Source organism: Cryphonectria parasitica, assembly GCF_011745365.1.
Source record: "Cryphonectria parasitica EP155 unplaced genomic scaffold M406scaffold_9, whole genome shotgun sequence".
In the NCBI taxonomy this organism is placed as follows: domain Eukaryota; kingdom Fungi; phylum Ascomycota; class Sordariomycetes; order Diaporthales; family Cryphonectriaceae; genus Cryphonectria; species Cryphonectria parasitica.
The window spans coordinates 196,344-215,006 of NW_024468917.1; the positions used below are offsets into that span (position 1 = coordinate 196,344).

General features: G+C 53.1%; 4 protein-coding genes across 4 annotated transcripts; 1 reads left to right on the top strand and 3 right to left on the bottom strand.

Annotated features, from left to right (window-relative positions):
• Window positions 1-7: 7 nt before the first annotated feature.
• Window positions 8-2,257, bottom strand: M406DRAFT_358195 (uncharacterized protein). The gene is made up of 6 exons (XM_040923826.1): window positions 2,104-2,257; window positions 1,541-1,666; window positions 1,228-1,444; window positions 1,022-1,154; window positions 811-874; window positions 8-741 (listed from the first exon to the last, which is right to left on the bottom strand). The coding sequence occupies exons 1-6, from the start codon at window positions 2,113-2,115 to the stop codon at window positions 286-288; spliced, it is 1,008 nt and encodes a 335-aa protein (XP_040771461.1). The 5' UTR covers window positions 2,116-2,257; the 3' UTR covers window positions 8-285.
• A 611-nt stretch (window positions 2,258-2,868) lies between these two features.
• Window positions 2,869-3,581, top strand: M406DRAFT_324340 (uncharacterized protein). Its single transcript, XM_040919858.1, has 2 exons — window positions 2,869-3,130; window positions 3,192-3,581. Exons 1-2 carry the CDS (start codon window positions 2,896-2,898, stop codon window positions 3,293-3,295), a joined length of 339 nt encoding a protein of 112 aa, XP_040771462.1. The 5' UTR covers window positions 2,869-2,895; the 3' UTR covers window positions 3,296-3,581.
• A 793-nt stretch (window positions 3,582-4,374) lies between these two features.
• Window positions 4,375-5,593, bottom strand: M406DRAFT_358198 (uncharacterized protein). Its single transcript, XM_040923827.1, has one exon. The coding sequence runs from the start codon at window positions 5,127-5,129 to the stop codon at window positions 4,650-4,652; it is 480 nt and encodes a 159-aa protein (XP_040771463.1). The 5' UTR covers window positions 5,130-5,593; the 3' UTR covers window positions 4,375-4,649.
• A 3,132-nt stretch (window positions 5,594-8,725) lies between these two features.
• M406DRAFT_348122 (uncharacterized protein) lies at window positions 8,726-14,488 on the bottom strand (the record flags this gene model as incomplete). The annotated part of the gene is made up of 5 exons (XM_040922363.1): window positions 8,726-8,968; window positions 9,126-10,723; window positions 10,793-10,998; window positions 13,986-14,169; window positions 14,332-14,488. The coding sequence occupies 5 exons, from the start codon at window positions 14,486-14,488 to the stop codon at window positions 8,933-8,935; spliced, it is 2,181 nt and encodes a 726-aa protein (XP_040771464.1). The 3' UTR covers window positions 8,726-8,932.
• Between the last annotated feature and the right edge of the window lie 4,175 nt (window positions 14,489-18,663).

An 18,663-nucleotide genomic window follows, 5' to 3' on the forward strand; every position in this document is an offset into this window, starting at 1 on the left:
GGCGTAGAACAGAATGTATGTCAGAATATAAAGGGTGGCACGTATCATACATACATGCCTTAGTGAATGAAATTGGAAATTCAAATTTTTATTGACAAAAGACGGATTCGTTACTGCGCCTGGATAGCGGCGGTATAGAGAGATGAAGCCCAGATACCAAAGGACCAGAAAACAAGATTTTTTGGGGGGCAAACTTCCGAGAGAACGCCGTAAGATTCCTGGTTCCTCATGTACCACCGTCCCATCCACGCAGCCAGGCCATGATGATCCACCACCAGCACCACTCTACGCGCGCATCTTCTTTCTCTTGCCGATCTGGGCCGAGAAACCAGTCTTGATGGGCGCAACCGACCGGCGAGAGCCGCACGAGTTGCAGGTGACGAAGGACAGACGATTCTCTCCCTTGCTCAGCTCTGTGTCGGGTGACCGACACGTTTTGCACGACACGTACTCGATGATGTACTTGCGCAGCACAGTTTCGAGCTGCTTCGGCTGGAAGCGACCCTTGATGACCAGCCGCCTGCTACCGTCCGTGGAACCGCTGGTTCCCAGCTCAGCAAACAAGAACGCCGTGACGTGCTCGTCAGACCGCTTCATGCGCTTGCAGATCTCGGCGAGGTTGGCAAAGATGGTCTTCTTGTTGCCTTCGCGCACACACTGAGGAGGAGGAATCTTGTAGCTCTTGGAGATGCCGGTGGCGTGCTCGGGGTTCTTCTCGGTCAGGAGGGTAAAGAACCGACTCTGTAGAAAAAGTAAATGTTAGGATACACTCCCCCTAGACCATCATCATACACAACCAGATGGACGTACCAGCAAGAGGTTGTACGTTATAGGCGTCTTGTCATCGTGGTTCCAGACACCGGTACCGAGTTTCCTGTTTTGCCGTTGTCAGTCCGAGTTCACATATGGGCTACTACTGAGTGGTATTCGGCAGCCGTCCACCACCAAGGAGCACGAGCACACAGCTCGGGAGCTCAGATGGTGATGGGGACATGGGGGGTTGCAGATGCTGGAGACGTACATATCACCCTCCTGGACAGCCTCGACCTCTTCACCCTCCTCCTTGTCGATGTCCAGAGCGGCGAGCTTGGCGGCGAACTCATCATCGCCCTCCTTGGCTGTCTTCTTCTTCTTCTTTTTCTTCAGGCCCAGGTCTGAGAGGGATCCAGTGTCAGCGATGTGATTGCGTGAGCTTGTGGACAAGACCGGGGAGCGGGGACAGCATACCGAGACCACCATCATCAGCGGCAGCCACATCATCGCCAGCACCCTCGCCATCGTCCTCCTTCTTGACCTTCTTCTTCTTCTTCTTCATCAGGCCCAGGTCCAGGCCATCATCGGCAGCCTCGGGAGGCGGGGTCTCGGTGTCGGCGGGAGCGGTAGCTGAGGCAGGATTAGTCGACGCGAGGGTTTCAGAGAGAGCTTCGGTGGACGGACTGTGAGACTGCAGTGGTGGACCTTCGAGTTAGCAACTTTCTCTCCTAACCGGAACGACATCACGGCATTTTATCCATGGCTCTGGGAAGAGAGGCAAACATACCACCGCAGTGTCCTTCTCTTCGATAGGGGTAGCCATGACTTCGACGCTGCCGTCAGCGGCCACGACTAGACTCTCCTCGTCGAACGCGACGGATTTGCGTGGTTTGGTCGACCTGTCTGGTTGCTCCTGCGAAGCGACGAACGGCTTTTTTAGTATGCTGCTGCTGCAGGACTCGGATTCGAAAGGGTCGGATGCAAGTTCTGTTTGCCTTAAGGGAAAAGAGAGTGGAGTTGACGGATGGAGTTGAGTCCAAACGAGGTGAACAGTTGCAAGGAGGCAAAACAGGTCAGTTTGTAGTGGAGGTGACTCAACCAACTCAATGGCCTTTCCCACAACTCAATAGTGCTGTGCAGCGATTTTTGGCGGGGCTAAGAACAGTGGAGGTGGAGGGCAGGGATGCAGCCGGCACTGAAAGCTTGCAGGGTGCTTGGTAGCACACCACTTTGCAGCAGCAGTTTTGGGACGAGAGAAGTGAGGGGAGATGGCGGAACAAGGCTTCATCCAGATGCATTTTTGTTGCTGGATAGTGTCATCGCCATGCTTTAGCCTGATGCAGAACTCACCTCATTCTCCATCTTGATTCGATGCTGTTCAAGACGCTCTGACCAACAGATTCCTCTTTGTCCTTTGGTGTCACACTTGTTCTTCCTTCTTCTTCTGGTGGAGGTGGCAGATGATGTTTGTCTGGGCCGCTGTTGTGCTGCGACACGGATGTGACTCTATTTTTCTTTCCTTCTTTGCTAAGTCGAGGAGGGGGAGTGGGAGTGGGAGTGACGGCAGAATCTTGGAGGGCGAGGGGCAACACGATAGAAATGGGTTCTTGGAGGACGTGTCGAGTCATACTCCCAATCTCACTCTCACTCAGTGACGTCCAGCCACCCGTAGCCTTTATCAGCTGCGATGCCGTTTCAGTGACCTTAGCCTTGTGATTATGTCAGCTAGAACCACTGGACAGCACGCCTTAGCGCCGTGAGCGAGGAGTCCACTCCCCGTACGAGGCACCTATTGTGGGCCATAGTGGCTATTCTACCAAGCCCAGGAAGTCGTGCGAGCATATGGGAGAGAACATCTCCAACTCCACCGCCAGCGTGTTGAGCCCCCAACTCCAACATCAGCAATTAGCCTTGTAACCGGTCAACGAGGCTTGGAACTCGGTCAGACTAGACGGGGGATCACCATCTATGTCCCACATCTACAGAATAACACAGCAGCAGGACGAGAACACTACTGCATCGCTACCAGCCATCTCTGTCTCGCTCGACCGCCTACGTCACCAACTCGCGGCGCCCCAGGGCTCGAGCTCGTCCTCACCACTCCACCCCTCCGATCCCCACGACGACGACTACTACTACAACATGTCCGCTTCCGACTCGTACATAATATCCGACATGGCGGCCTCCTCCTCCGACCGCGAAGATGACCTCGACTCCCTTCCCTCTATGTCTAGCGGCGTGCTGAGCTCCGAGTCCGCCGACTCAGCTGACGCACAGCGCGAGTGGGAGGAGAGCCTTGAGCAGGTACAGCTGCTGCTTACAATGGTGATTGTACCGTTCGCGGGCAAGTACCTGGGGAGGAAATTTGCGTATTGGAGTAGGTATTTTCCTTGTCTGGGTACGGACTTTCTTGGGTGCTGACTCTCTGCTCGATTTAGGCTGGGCGAGATACATGGAATGGGCACACGACGTCGAGATACGATGGACCAACAAAAAGACATTTGCGGCCACGGGAGCCGCAGAGGCTGCTGCATCTTTATGAGCAGAAAAATACACAGAAGAACCCACTGGAGAAGAACGGCTACTGCCACAGCGCTTGTGAGTCCACGCCCAGGACTGCTAGAGGCAGGCTCGGGAGGGACACGTCGTCTTGCGTTTTTATGGGGCAGAAAGCAGTCAACACTATCGAGCCAAGAACCTGCTTGAGCATTGATTCATTTACTTGCTACGAGGCTTGTCCACCATGGGCCCAGCAGGCCTCTATAGATATGTGGGCTGTTGAGCGGCGCCACAACTATTTCCTAGTGGACATAGAGTCACTCAATGATTCAAACTTGACAAGTGATGATGCTCTGACCCTGTGCCACATGCTACGTGCTACGGAAATGCGGGAAGTAGTGCCAACGGGAGTAAATTGTGGCTTTCAGCCACCATATCTCATACCATGAGAGCACTATAGATAATGCAGCAAATCCATGAGGAGCCGTAGGGAATACACTCGCATGAGTAAGAGCGTGGATCGCTATGCTGTATAGGGATTGCAGTACTTTATTCCGTCCAGCCACAAAGACACAATACTTTGAACAAACATACAAAATCGCCAGGAGAAAGTTAACCCGGATCAGTATATTGGCCCAGAGGTGAGGCGGGTATATCTAGGCGCGCTCTGCCGTGTCCTGACTCGAGTCCTAACACACCTACTAGTTTATCTCCAGTTCAAACTGAATATACTGTAAATATTATGTAGTACAATGAAGTGGATCCTGATTCATCCTCTTCCACTACAAGGCTGACACGGACTCTACAAATAAAATACAGGGTCAATGTGAGTAGCCGCCTGCACTGTAGAAAACAACCACAAGGTTCATGTCGTGATATAGAGGCTGAATTGGGACCACTCCACCATACAATGTGGGAGGCAAGGGCTCAGTAGGTGAGTTTGTCGGGGGGTTCAACCCAGAACACAAACCTCACGCACATTTTCCCCTTAGATCACTAGTGATTTGGAGGAACCTTGTGATAATAGTAAACAGCCGAAACTCGTGCTCTAATGGTAGTATTGTCAAGTTTGTCTGGGAGGATGCATTGGCAGGTCTTAGTGTGCTACTGTTCACAGGCCAACGCGTTTTGTGTAGTTGGATTCCATCTATACAATATAAGATCACATACAAACAAACATGTTTGCGGGCGCATATCCATATCCGTACCTCATTACCAATGCTGCCCGCCCTTTTCTTATTATCCTAATCGTGAACCTGTCACGGAAACCCATTCTTACCCTCCTTCCTCTCCCCACCCGAGGCCCAACCCAAATCCCATCATAATCACTCGTGTAATTCATAGAGGTTGCGCCCCTACTTCCACCCACCAAGGCGGATTTCTCGTCCTTGGTCACCTCAGACACCAACGTGGACCTGCTTCATGTTCGGCCCAGATCTCATGCTGCCACTGCCTCCCCGGCGGAAACCCATGGCGGCGAAGGCCGTGCTTGCCACAAACGTCGCGAACAAGAACCACATGAAGGCAGTGCTCGCCTGCAGCTCTCTACACTTCTTCTCGAGGCTACCTGCAGCGCCGCAGTTGGGCACCCTGAGCAGAGCGGCCAGGACGATAGCGTCGATGAAGGTGAAGAGCAGAACAAGCCCGTCGGCAGCCATGACGACGATGGGAACCGCAATGCTCTCGACGAAGGCGACGGCGAGGCCATAGAGGACCACCAGCCACGACAAGACAGTGACGAACATGGAGAAGTTGACACCGGCGGCGGAGACGAAGGAGCCATGATTTGAAGTGGCGATGACGTTACCAAGCAGGGCGGTCAGGATGATCAGGAACAAGAGCTGCAGCCCGCGGAGGGCGACCTGGATGATCTCCATGGCGGCTATTGGCTGGTGATGTGTTGTTCAAGGGGTCCCTATGTGTGGATTTACTGATGTAGAATAAGGCGTAGCCGTTCGCGTGGATAGACGAGGGTTTGCTTTGGCGTGCAGGATCCACCTGTGGAAATGTGGGCTGCAGTTCTACTGTAGAATATCTGTTTGTGGAGTATCTGGTTTGTTCTGAATTGAGCTTGGTCCTTTACTTGTGGGAACGAAAAGATGTGTTGATGGAATACAAAAATGTTGTTTCGTGAAAGAAACGACCAGTCCAAGTATCAGGTGAAAAGGTGAGTCGTGGAGGGAGAGAGAAAACTTATGACACCTGCTGAACACGGCGATGACGTCGTCTGAATCCGGACTACTCGGAAGCCGTTGGCGCTTGTGTGAAGTCCAGCGGATGACGTTTGGGAGTTGTTTCTAGCTGGTCCTTCTCACTATACGCGTCTTTGATTGCGGCTGTGATGGAATGGTGTCTCTGATTGAGGTAAAGGCGAAGCTGAATTGGTCTGGTTTCGGGAGATATCATGTGTAGGTCTGGTGGTTGGTCAGCGGTGCCTCCTTCTACCTCAGCAGCCATGCTGAATGAGGCTCGGTTTCGGCAGTTGCTCGTTGGTGCGGTGACCGTGGTCCAACCGATCCCAGGAGCCCGAAGGACCGTAAAAGTGGGCCCGGGGTTTACCTGGGGGCGTTTTTTTTAAAGAGTGTGAAGGCCTTCTCAGGACCTTCCTCAGGACCTGTGAGCTGCTCATCAGGACCTTGTCAAGGCCCTAAGGGCCCTTCTTCAGGGCCTTCCCCTCCCCCGCCCTATCGAGCACTGCCCCTTGCATGTGCGATCGATTCCCCTGCATCGTTCTCCTACCCACTAACCAAAGTACGCCTTCTTCCCTCGTTCACCAGCAACCAGCAGCAGCAATTGGACAACACTTACTCCCCTGACACACACGTCAAGACACGCGCGGCTGAGTAAAACCGACCACAACCAGTCGTTTTCCCCTCTTGTGTCCATTCTGAATCCGCGCCTACACCTGCGTCTGTAGCTGCATCCAAATTTGCATCTGAATTTTGAGCACGCGCCCCGGGGCCATGTCCCCGGGGACGGGGCGCAACGACGCACAGCATTGCCGTTGTTACAAAACTGCCTCTGTGTCCACGCGTCGGCTGCCTCTGGACTCAGCTCATTCGACGTCTTTTTTTGTGCGACGAAGAAGTGAGAAGTGCAAAGAAAATAAAGAGGAGGAGGGAGACAAAGCCATTCCAGACCTAACTTGCCTTCGACGATGGTCGCCAGCAGAGACTCGTCCGCCCCCCCCCCCCTACCGGCTTCGACTTCGACCACACGACTGAGCTTCATGCTCTCCCCTCTTCCCCCTCGGCCAACGATCTTCGGTCATTATGAAGGAGCAGAAAACAGAAGTTAATCGTTTTGGCTGCGCTGAGGTGGCGTAGCGCCCAGGTGAAACTGCTGGACCTCGCCTCCGTCGAATGCTTTTGAGTTTCCACAGCCTCTATTCCATGGTAGCGGACGATGCCAATCACGGCCACTCTATTGTTTCCTGCAAGAAATAGAGTTTCTGCATATTGTACTCTGGTACAACCATCCAGTACAATGAGGTACAACTACCTACAAGGGACCGAGGGCCCTGTTGATCAGTGCCGACCCCCCTCCCCGACCCGTGCCGCGAACAGGTCTTCTCGTCTCGCAGTTACCCTGCTGCTGATCGTGACTTGAGAGAAACTCTATGGCATACTTGGCTTTTCGACATGCCCGCCCTGACCCTGAGGATCGAAATCCCCAGAGCGATTGCCGTACCACGGGATTTGGTACGGGATTTGATCCAAAGCTTACCATTGCACTGGACCGCCTCAGGGCCCCCACACCGAGGACGACCGACGAGGGTCTTTCAACAAGGTGACGTTGGGAGTGAAGTTTCGCGACTGGGAGAGAGGACCTGGCTCACATAACGAACTGGTACGTGCTGTTTGGATGAGAAGACAGCGACTTTGGAATTGGTTTCTGCGCCGAAGCTATTGGCAACAATCGCGACTATCTTGAGCTTAGAATGCGTGATGACGCGACAACTTTCGGGTTGTGTTGTGGTTCCTCTCTCTCTTGATGATTTCAACAAATCCATGATCTCATTGCGTGTCAGAACGACAGCGGTGATTGCAGGCGTCCCGAGGCATGCCAAACCTCTTGTCATGCTTCAAACACGATCAAGGTTGACCACCATCCATGGAGCCAGCAAGCCACTAGATTGCACTCCATCTTGAGAACAAAGCCTGTGTCGATGACGGGGGAGGGCCTGTGGGAGTTGCTGTGACCTCCGGCTCTCGTGTCGAGACGCTCAAGCATGCAACGCTGAGCGTCTCCCGTGACAGTGGAAGCGAGGGCTAAGTTCATGAGATCGGCAATGAGACCCTACGGCATCGGATCCGAGCGAGTCTCATGCCCCCCTGGGCGTGCCCGGCCGTCTTGTCCTTGTCCCATGGAGAAAAGCACGGGGATCAAGTGGCTGATGGTAAAAGCCTATCTTGGCGAGAGCTATTTCCCATTTGTGCTAATTCTCCGGTGGGAGTACTTCAGATGAGGCGTGCATCAATGTCATGGAGTTGCACTCCCGGGTGGTTGGTGTAAACCATAAATCACGGCTGGCAGACTGCTAACTTAAGCAATTCTTGACAATAGCAGGGTCATGACACGCCCAGTACAACACGGATCGTATATGCTCCAATCGCAAGAGGCAGAAACAACTCCGTCTTGGATGATCTGCCCCGGGCAATGCGTACCATCTGCTCGAGCCACCTGACGCCTCCTCCTCCCGCCACGAGATTGAGGGGGGAAAAAGAAGAAAGAAGCATAAATGCTAATGCACCCACAACAATGCACGGCTCATATGACCCTTCTCTGATGGAGGTACTGTAATAAGCACCCCTTTCCAGATTCGTAACCCCGGATTTCAGGGAGCCTTCCGAATACGGGTACATTCTTCGTCCGATATTGAGCGGAGGGAGATCTGGGGTTTTGGCGACTAGCTGAACGGCTGCTGCGGATTCATGCGGCTCCAATGCGGCTCCAGTTCTGAGTTTCTCGCCACCGCGCGGGGGGCTGGCAGCCCTAGTCTCCTCCTGACCTCTACTTCAACCTACTACATAGTATTGCCATTGGCAACAGCAGTGAGTGGTCCTGCTTGTGACCATGTAGCCATGTCACAATATACCAAATCCTCTGGGATGTTTGGCTCGACAGCGGCGAGGGATCCAAAGCTTGCTAGGGCATTGATTGATTTCCACAGCGTACCGCGGTAGACTTCAAATTTACTGGGTCTGACAAGGTATAATTAAGTTGGTAAGGAGAGCGGCATGGAACTCTTCGCTTTATTCTCTTAAATGCTTTCCCGTGTGCTGCAAGTGGTTATGAAAATAGGATCGTCGGAGAGTTTAGCAAACACCGACGTAGAGAGCAACGACCAGCCCTCTGTGTCGTCTCAACTAACTACTGCGAGGCTCAATGCGCAGCGAGCGGTACGACCTTCACTTTTCTTGGGCTCTACAATAGACTTTGAGGCGATGTCACACCGAACACCGACGCCAGTAGCAGATCACCAGACTCGTGCGCAAATGACGGCTGATCATGCGTTGGTAGTATGTATGCACGTATATGCTTATGTACAAGAATTGCAGGAACCATTAAGTTGAGTGAAAGCAGGTAGACCGTTTTTCTTGCCCCAAATGCAGGTACGTGTGGTACCAAGCTTTGAACCTTAGTTTCGGACCAGCACGCCGACATCAGGGAGTCGCCACTACCATTGCATCATCTCGCCCTCATCTCTCGGTGGCTTGGTGCGCAGAGCAGAGCAGAGCAATCAGCTATGGTCCCTGCCTGTTCATGAACACCCTCGGGGCCCCATGGCCTCCCTCCAGCGGCGCCTGCGCGTAGGTGCCCTTGAAGGCGGTCGCATTGCTGCTGCTCCCGCCCGCGTTCCCGGACGCAACACTCGCCGAGGCCAGCTCCTGGACGTCGAACGTGATGGTGGAGTTGGCGGCCTCGACGTGTCTGTAGTACAACTGCTCATCGGGCGTGGCATCGATGGACCCGCCAGTTGAGCCGGTGAAGCCGCCAAAGTTGAAGACCTGGTCCGTCGAGCCATATCCGGAGCTGACAGTGTCATCAGCGTACTCAAAGTAGTACGCAATGCCGTTCTTGGTCGTGTTAGCCAGCGAACCGGTGTAGCTCTTCCCGTCGACGGCAAAGGCTTCCAGGCCGTCAGGGTACACCGCGGCGCCCTCAACGTAGATTTGCTGGCCCTGGATGAGTTGCGCAAAGATGGTCAGGTTGCCCTCGGTCGAGTACGAGACGCTGGTGTTGCACCAGAGAGGCCACTCGTACTGATACTTGTAGTCCGCGCCAGCGACCGAAGAAGACGATGTGTCGGCGGCGTCGCTCCCGACCGTCAGGAAGTCGTTGATCTGGCTGTATCCCTCGGCCCAGATGTACCCCTTGTTGCTGTAGCTGAGGTTCTGCGTCCAGCCGACGGTGCTGGACCCGTTCTGGGCTGTGGTGATATTGGCGGAGACAGAGAAGACGCGCGACACCTCGGTATCATACGTGAGTGTCTCGTTGACGCCGTCGACGGTCTGCGTAAGGCTCTGAGAGACGGAGATCTGAGGCGCGGCGGCATCGATGACGGGCGCAGAGCCCGTAGTCACACTGCCTTCGTCGTCGAGCCAAACGAAGATCTTGCCCGTTACGTACCAGCTGCTACCGACGGTCTGGGTCACTGTGGCGCCGGTGGCGCCATCATCCAGCAGGCCTGCGACGTAAATGGTGAAGGTGTGGTTGTTCCCGTCGCACAGCACGCCCAACCACGGGGTGATGTCGATCTCATGCTCCTTGAGGTCGAAGGCATCGGGCCCGACCACGGGCCTGTGCAGGCTTGGGACTACGCCGCCGGTGAAGACGACGGGGAAGGGCCAGTCGACACCGGCCAGCTGGCCGTCAATAAAGACCTGGACCTCGCGCCAGGGGCTGTAGCCCGGGAAAGTCCCTGCGGTGGAGGCGAAGGCCGAGGCATCAGACTGAAGCACGTTGCTCCACCAGAATTCCTCGTCGCTCTGGCCGTTGGCGCTGACGGAGAAGACGGCGCGCCGTGCGTTCTGGGGGAAAGGAATGGTGTTGGTGGCGTTGTCGGCAGGAAGGGTGAACTGGCTTACGCCGTCCGAGGCGGACTGGCGGGCCGAAATGGGGATGATGATGTCGGCCGGCGTGGCGGTCTCGACATCGACGGTCTCATCGTAGAAGAAAGTGGCGACGAGGGTGGTGTTGTAGTCGCCCGTGTAGACGTCGGTGATCAGGTTGCCGAGGTCGAAGATGAGCTTCTGCGGCTCGTGCCAGAGGGCCAGGTACTCGGTCATGTCCTTGAGGTAGGTCCAGCGGATCCCTGGGGCGGTGGTGGGCTCTGCAGTCGAGGTCCTCCACACCTCGGTGTCGTTGAAATACATGAGGGCCAGCCGGTCATACTGTCTGCCCTCAGAGACGACGGTGAAGTTGATCGACACGCGGTTGAACTCACAGTCGGGAGGCGTGTAAATGCCTAGCCAAAGAATGACCGTTAGGACTCTCAAACTCTGTCTCTAGGCTGCGTTACAAGAATCCCACTCACCAATGTACGGCTCGCCGTAACTATAGGCAAAGACGTAGTCCATCAGCACAACCTGGCAAGAATCCTCGATTTCGCCCGCCTCGCCGTTGCTCACGCCGCTGTCCAGGGTCGCGCCCTCGGGGGTCAGTACGGGTTGGTGGACCTGGAAATCCACCAGAACCGTGCTGCTTGCGCTCACGCTCGCTGCCGTTGAGGTGGCAGTCGTACTCACGAGGCTCGATGCCGAGGACTGACGTCTGGCCATGCCTTGTCTGCCGCCCTGCCGCCTGAGCAGCTCAGAAACACCAGAGGGAGCGTCATCATGGTCAATAACAGCATGATCGTGGGCAACGTCGACGATGGGGGCCTTTGCGAGTCCGGAAGGTGAAAGCACTGGAAAGGACGGGTTCTCTGGCTGGTCAGACGACAGCCTTCCCGACAGCCTGGTATTGTCATGATCATGATGAAGGTCTTGATGGTGATGACACGAGGCCCGGGCGTGCAAGAGGAACAGGACGCCGGTCAGCGATGCCAACACGAAGCATACTGCTGCTGTCATGCGCGAGTTTCTCTTGAATCCGCCCTTCTTGACTTTGCCGGATGGGGGAGAGCCAATCGTCAGGCCATCCTCCCCTTCCTCCGCGGCCAGCAAAGCACGCTTCTCTTCCTGCATAGCCATCACACACAAGCACCTCCGCTGCCGAACTAAACAATCAGTGGCGTTGAGGCAAGAAACCCCCTGCTAAGTCTTGGAGATCGACTGATCTGCGGCGATAGATCCCTCCTAGACGAGGTAATGAGTGAGGGTGTTGGATGAGGCTATATATTTCATTAATATTTCTACCCTTTTTCTTCTTGTTCTTCTTCTTCTATGAACGAGAGGAGTCGTCGTGGACGGAGTCGACGAGAAGAAGAAAAAACAAGAGAGAGAAAAGAGGACGATGGCCGACGACAAAAAAGACAGACAGACCCACGATGAACGCAGGACGATAAGATGTGCGTCCTTCACTCACTCACTCCTCATCATCCAAGGAAAAAGGAGCCATAGCGGACCCTTTTTGTACGACGCCCTGGAAAGATCGGCACAGCAATAATGAACAGTCGACCCCTCCCCTCTATCTCCATGACGGGAGAAATAACGCCATTGCGCAAGGCTTGCGTAGTCCGTTCAGCTGTAGCCAGGCAATGTCGTACTATAGGTATCATTGAACGTTGCGCTGCAGCAAAGATAGATGAATAGATCGATTTGAATTGGCCGGGTTCTTGTTCGTCATGGCTGAATCGGGGAGGTGAATAAAGGATGCACCAGCAACAGACCAGGGGGGCTCGATTTGCGGGGGGGGGGGGGCAAGGAGGGGAGTGGATGGGTGGATGGACGGATGGAGAGATGGGGAGGGAAGGAGCCAACCACCGTGCCACTGGAAAGGAACGAGAGGAGAACGGGCCTAGAGCCTTGGTGGCCCCTGCGTCTAGAGTGCAACGTCCCTTGTGGGCTCTGAACAACCTCGCCTACCTACACACTTCTCTGCCCTGCCATCTAGCCTGCATGAGGTGCCATTTTTGTTCTGGTCTGTACATGGTAGCGCGCACTGCTGCAGGGAAAGGACAAGTTCGGGTTGGTGGCCTGTCTGTGGTGCATGCGCATGGTGCAGGAAGCAGGGGGGGAGGGAAGGAGGGGGAGGAGAAGGGGACCCAAGATCGTCAATCGTGTTACGGAAGATCGAAGCCGCAAATGCAGGTGCTGCATGCCCTATACTCGAAGGGTGCAGACGTGTAAAGAAGGAGGAGGAGAGGTGCAAGTATTGTAGTACATATGATGGAAGGAAGGAGGGGGGAGGGGAGGAGCTGGGGAGGGGGGGGGGCGGGGGTTTGAATTGGGTGGCCCTCTTTCCGGAGCGAATGGTCCTCTATGCTCTGGACCCTGGGCAACCTGGGCCTCTTTCTTGCAGCAGCAGTCGGAACAGAGGTTGAAACCTGTTTGACGTGCAGTAAGTACTGTCTTGCTATTTGGTAGGTATATGAGTACCATCACATCAACATAGTACACGCAACTATGCGTAGGCTGTAGATTGTGCCGGGTTCCCGGGAAGAAAAAGCTCTGTGTTATTACTGCTATGGTATCAGGCGAATTGAGGAGGGCGCTTCAATTTCCCATTATCGTCGCAATGTCCCAGAGGGAAGCCCCCCAGCAAAGCATCACCGTATCAGTGGGACGAGGGTGGGGCGAAAGCGGCTCAACGTCCTATATCCGGTTACGCGGGCCGCGGGCAGGATTACGGAGAAAGAGGACGAAGAAAAAAAGAGACAGGAAAGAGAGCAGAGGCAAGAATGTTGAGAGTGGTTGTCGACCTTTGTTGAATAGCTCAAAGGCAGTAGCAGAAGGGCTTTGTTGTTGGATCTTGCTTTTGGAAAATTTGGGATTTGATTTGGGTTTGTGTGCGCTGGTATCGCCAACAAACAAAAATGAGGGCAGAGCACAGGGTATCAGCAACTACAACGGTTTGACGCCCTATGTATATGCATAAAACAAAAACACAACCAACACTGAACAACACAAGAATACTAAGACAGAGAGAGGGGGAGAGATAAAGGAAAAGAAAAAGGGAAGGAAAAAAAAAGGAAACGAGGAAAAACTGGGTCTCCAACAGCATCAAATGTCTTTCCCTCACATCCTATCCCTCAGCCAAAACCACTTGACCGTTTGGGAGAGAGAATCGCATAGTAAAAGAATGAAAGAAAAGGACCAAACTCCATCTGAAATGCTTCCTCTTCCTTTCCCTGCCTGTGTATCTATACCAATACCACGGTACTGTGTGACGACGACTGGCTCTATTGTGGTATGAGTATGTCCATACTCCTGTCTCTTGCGTCACCGCCTCGAAGGGGGTTTTTCTTTTCTGTTTTTCTTCCTCTGGGGGCCGCTTTCTCATGTGAAGCCGTGTAGATGAAGTCTTGGCCCTCGGATTCAGATGTAGAGGTTGGGTGTGGTGATATAGGACTGCCATCGGTTTGTGGCACGGGGGTCAAAGAAGATAGGTGAAGCCTTCCTTTCATCGTCTCAAGATCAACTCCTGTCGAATTTGTCCCTCTCCTTACCATCGATTCATCCATGCATCGCTTGCCCCTCCACTCCATCTCTCAAGACGCACGTCAGGCTTGCGGTTTGTCCCAGAACCTCCTGATCGCAGCAACAGCAACCTTGTTCCCCACGAACCGTTGCTGATAGAAGTTAAACACGGCAAACTCGCCGGTGGTCATGACATAGCTCTCAGGACTACTCATGACCCGGCCCCAGATCTGCGACAGCGCCGACTCCAGGATCCCGCTGACCACCGGGTCCTGAGCTACGTCAGGGCTGTCCCGTGCGACTTCTAGTGCCTCGGCCACCGTGTTGGGGTCTAGGTTGGTGTAGTCTGCTGGGGGGCTTATGGTGATGGTGGTGGTGCTGGTGGTGGTAGTGATAGGAGTTGGCCGTGATCTTGTCGCTGCTGTGGGTGCTGGTAGAGGGCAAGATGACCCTGGGGTTGCGAGATCCTCCTCCTCGTCGTCATCGTAATCACCTGTCCTGGCTGCTGTGGCAGGTCTTGACGGCGGGCTTAGTGGGGCCTCTTGTGGTGGTGTTGGCGGTGTGGTCGTCTGTCCGGCGCCGCTCATGGTAGTGGTTGTGTTGGAGGTGCTAGAGGGAAAGTGTGGGAAGTAGGAGGTCTCTGCCGACATTGTTGCTGCGGAGAGGGATCGAAATGGTATGTGACAGCACGGGTTGCTGTTGAGGGAGAGCATCTTGGCCAGAGAGAAGGGGGAGAGGAGAGAGAAGTAAAGAGAGGCACAAGAGAAGAGGAGATGTGTGTAAAATAAGAGGGAGACGGGAAGCGAGGTGTGTGTGTGTGAGAGAGAGAGGCGACTTTATCACCGGAACAGAAGTACCAGGGTTGGTGGAGAGAGTGCGCCCTTGTGATGAAAAAGTGAGGGGAGGCAAAGTTGGTCTTTCCCTTGCTTGGATTTGCTGTTATGGAACAGAAACCTGGGAAGAAGCTGAGGCTGAGGCGTCAGATAACCCTTGGTTCCCGGCGGGGTCCAGAACTCTCTCGCTCTCGGCCTGATGGGCAGAAGGACGGGTTGAATTCCCACAAGTCGTTCGTTCGTTTATGTGTTTGTTGTTATGTATGTGTGATGTGATGGAGCCGAGATCGTCAGCCTGGCTTGCCAAATTCGTGGGCTTTTGGGATTGGGGTCCAAGGTTTATGCTCTTGGTCGATCCAGGTTTGAAATCCGGAATGGAAAATGGATTGTCGTCGAAGTCGAGGGTGCGATGGGGCTGGGAGGATCTTAGTCGTGTGGGAATAGTCGGAAACAAGACATGCAGAGAGAAGAGGTTGTAATGGAGTGCGAAGTGGATGTGTGTGTGTGGATAATATAACATTTACGACAGGATCAGTTGAGTCCACCAGCTTGGGCCCTTTGAAAGAAGGGGGGAGGGGGGGGGGAGAGGAAGTTGGACAGGACTGGACTGAAGAGATACTTTATATTCTATGTACCACAAAGAAATAAATAAAAAAAAGTTCAGAGACAGACAAAATGGAAAAAGAAAAAAAAAAGAAGAAAAAAAAAAAGGACCAGACACTCTAAAGCACGGGTGGAAATTGATCATACAAACTCTCACTCTCTTACACACATACGTAGGCTTCCGCTTTCCACTGCCACGAACGAACCCAAGAAAAGATCCCAAGCAAGGGTCCCAAGGGCGAGAGAGCGAGGATGGAAATAATCGCAACAAGACCGAAAGCTTAAAACTTCCGCCATGCGCACATAGGATGAGGGAGAGGTACATGAGTACATGTACCTTAGTACTTCCTTGGACCTGAGATCCCGTCCCGCAATCCATGTCTAGCGCTCCGTTGTGATGGAGCAGATTCCGCCCCATGACTCTGTTTAAAAGTACTCACACATACCTGTGAGCACCAGACTGGTACTAAGTATGTGCTACTATGACATAGACTTCTTGGTACTATGGTAGTTCTAAGGAGAAGGGAAGAGGCAGGGGGGGTCGGGAACAAGCTCGAGGGGAGGGTGGGGGGTCAAGACGAAACCAAGACGTCCCTGAACTGCCCCCGACTCATGTGCGCAGCTGTATTTATGGTTTATGAGTGGGCTCATGTCGCTTGTTCGTGGCAAAAGCGTCCCAACTAAAAAAAAACCGCAAATCCTACTTTTACTACGGTACTATGCCTGTATACATAATACTAGTGCTAGGCAGTATGTACATAGTATACACTTATATTCGGAACAGCGCCGTAGTCAAAAAAGTGACACGCAATTTAGTCGACTTGTTTCTGACACGAGCACAAAAAGCATCTTGTCATCTCGGCCCCTTGGCCACACGAACAACCTTTTTTTGTTCTTGTTTCTCTCCCTGGTCTCGTAATGAACGAAGGTTCGACTTTGGGGAACGCCACCTGGGCATATGTCATGATGAATGAATTACTGCAAGATAGGATTCATTAAATTGACAAACAGATCAGCCCTGCATGCTTCAGGCCGATCGAACGTCCCAGGCTAGAGCTGACGGGTACTTTCTTTAACTTTAGTCCAGGTCTGGTCGAAAACAGGCTACTTCTATTCCCGTACCCAGATAGGCCACCCCGTCCAAGGACCAAGAAAGAGGGCACTCACTGATGCGCAGTTCCTAATGAGATCGACAGGAGAAAACAAGAAGAAGTAGCAAAGATGATGAACAAATAAATACAGGGCGTCAGAAAGGCTGTCGTTAGAGAGACATTTCGGTTACGAGACCCTGAAAAAGACGAAGTCTCATTGCGAGATTGCAGAGACACACCAAAGATCTGTACCGAGAAGCACGCACCCGCAAAAGGCTAGATACATGTAGCTAAAAAGTCCCCTACTTGGGCGCTCACAAGGCTTGGCTGTGTGGCTGGCACGGGGTCATCTTACTATGGTATATAGTACGTACATGTGCACACAGGGCTGCGTAAATCTTCCTGACGATGCGCCTAGCCAGTGCACGGGGCGCCTGTTTAGAAGCTCTCGATCGGTGTTAGAAAGAATCAACAAGGAAATAAACTTGTACGTAGTAGGTAAGCTGTGCGGCAGCTGTTCCGCCTAATGGCCGAAGCATGAAGGGAAAGAAAAACAAAGCCCTCCCTCCCCGGGTGCGTCGGTAATGAGGTCGTTTTTTCCACGTTCACGCTCACTTGTGTCCTTTTCTTGATCACTTTGACTCACGCTCTTTTTTTCTTTCTTTTGCTCTACTGCCTGCCGAAGCTTTGAGGGGATGAGGGGTAGTTGGAGGAGGAGATCGTCTGCTAGGCTGCCAAATGACATGTCGCAAAAAGAAGAGGATAATTCCCAAGGACGGCCCCCTCTCCTCTCTTGTCTTCCCTTTCCAACCTTCCCTCATGGGCCCTTCATCGAGTCAGTATTGACGGAAAGTTTCCGGGTCCCACAGCATTGCGACCAGACTCTCAATGCTGGGGCCCACTGACGTGTAAGATCGTTTTCCCGCGAGCCTGCTCTTTCGAATCTCATGTTGTGCTTTACTATATCAATTATGACGACTGTCCATGTTTCGCGTGGGGGGTTGATGATCAGAGGAGGGGGGGGGGGGGACGGTTCTGCTACACGTCTCTCGATTGTGGTCCGAAAGAGGCAACAGGAAGTATGTTTGTAGATCTGCATGCACTTGGCAATTCACAGCCTCAGCCTTGTATAACCATACCGCCATGGTTTCTACTGCTTGAGAGGCATGAGTAGGCAGGAAGGTTATGTTGGTACAGACCTACTTCCTCCTTGTGCTCACGCGCGTGTCCCTGTCTCAAGATGATGTTTTTGGTACATTGGTATCCACCCGGATATAGTCACTCAGTCTCGTATATCCGTCTGCAGCAGTCCAGAGTGAGAGGTCTGGGATCTGGGGTCTCCATTCAGTGAACTAGGCCGGATCGCTAATCTTGATGACCGACGTCTCAGGGGGGGCCCCCTGGGTCATCTTTCATGTGTAGTACCGCCATGTACACATGTACTCAGCATAGTCTCATAGTATGTAGATATCCTTGCCTTGTCAACTCCAAGGATGACATTCTGCCATGGCGAACGATTTCGTTGCGGCAGGCAGACGATAAAATTCCATAGTACGATGCTAACGGTAAGATATGACACGCACAGCATGCGCGGTTCGACGAGCCGGCGTTTTCTTGCTGACGTGTAGTTTAATAATCAGCCGCCACAGGAGAGCTTTTTTTCTTTCCTTTTTTCTCTCTTCATCTTCTATTCTTTGTTTGAAACGGCGCCTTTGCGTGCGGGTACTTTTTTCTTTTTCTTTTCTTTCTTTTCCGTCTGCAAACCTGATAGTTGAGAGTCATGTCAAATCGATTGATGCACTTCAGGCTATTAGGATGTACCGTTCATTCATGTCCAGAACCCTGCCTGCCATTTTAACATTGCGCAAACAAAACCCTGGTACTGCACTGACCGAAACTTATATTACAACAGCCTTTGCTTGTGAAACTCCTGACAAGCCTACTTTCGGGGAGACTATGTGTCCGAAATCCATATTCTATCCGAACGACTTTTATTCATGTGAGAGAGCGAGCAACAGAGTTGAACAAAGCCACACCGCCGGCCCGGGCGCAAGATCCCATGATTTACATACCATGTACCGCATATTAGTACAGTTCGCAGGGGTCATCGTCATACCAGGCCATTCATTATTAGCTGCCCCCCCCCCTTCGCAGGCAACAGGGTCAGAGCAATAGACTTTCTTGTGTCGGAGGTTGGGATCTTTTGACAACTTTTCGGGGACATGTTCGAGAAAGGGTAACTTGATCGTCGAGTCTCGTTGGGGATTATGTTTACTTACACAGTATAATTTGCGACTG

What these genes read in the sequence shown, in the direction of transcription:
- M406DRAFT_358195 (XM_040923826.1), bottom strand. An exon ending in GCTGTCCAGGAGGGTGATAT is followed by an intron (nt 875 to 1,021) that starts GTACGTCTCCAG and finishes ACGGCAAAACAG; the next exon opens with GAAACTCGGTACCGGTGTCT. An exon ending in TAACGTACAACCTCTTGCTG is followed by an intron (nt 742 to 810) that starts GTACGTCCATCT and finishes CTTTTTCTACAG; the next exon opens with AGTCGGTTCTTTACCCTCCT.
- M406DRAFT_324340 (XM_040919858.1), top strand. Translation starts at nt 2,896, where the DNA reads ATGTCCGCTTCCGACTCGTACATAATATCCGACATGGCGGCCTCCTCC. An exon ending in GAGGAAATTTGCGTATTGGA is followed by an intron (nt 3,131 to 3,191) that starts GTAGGTATTTTC and finishes TGCTCGATTTAG; the next exon opens with GCTGGGCGAGATACATGGAA.
- M406DRAFT_358198 (XM_040923827.1), bottom strand. Translation starts at nt 5,129, where the DNA reads ATGGAGATCATCCAGGTCGCCCTCCGCGGGCTGCAGCTCTTGTTCCTG.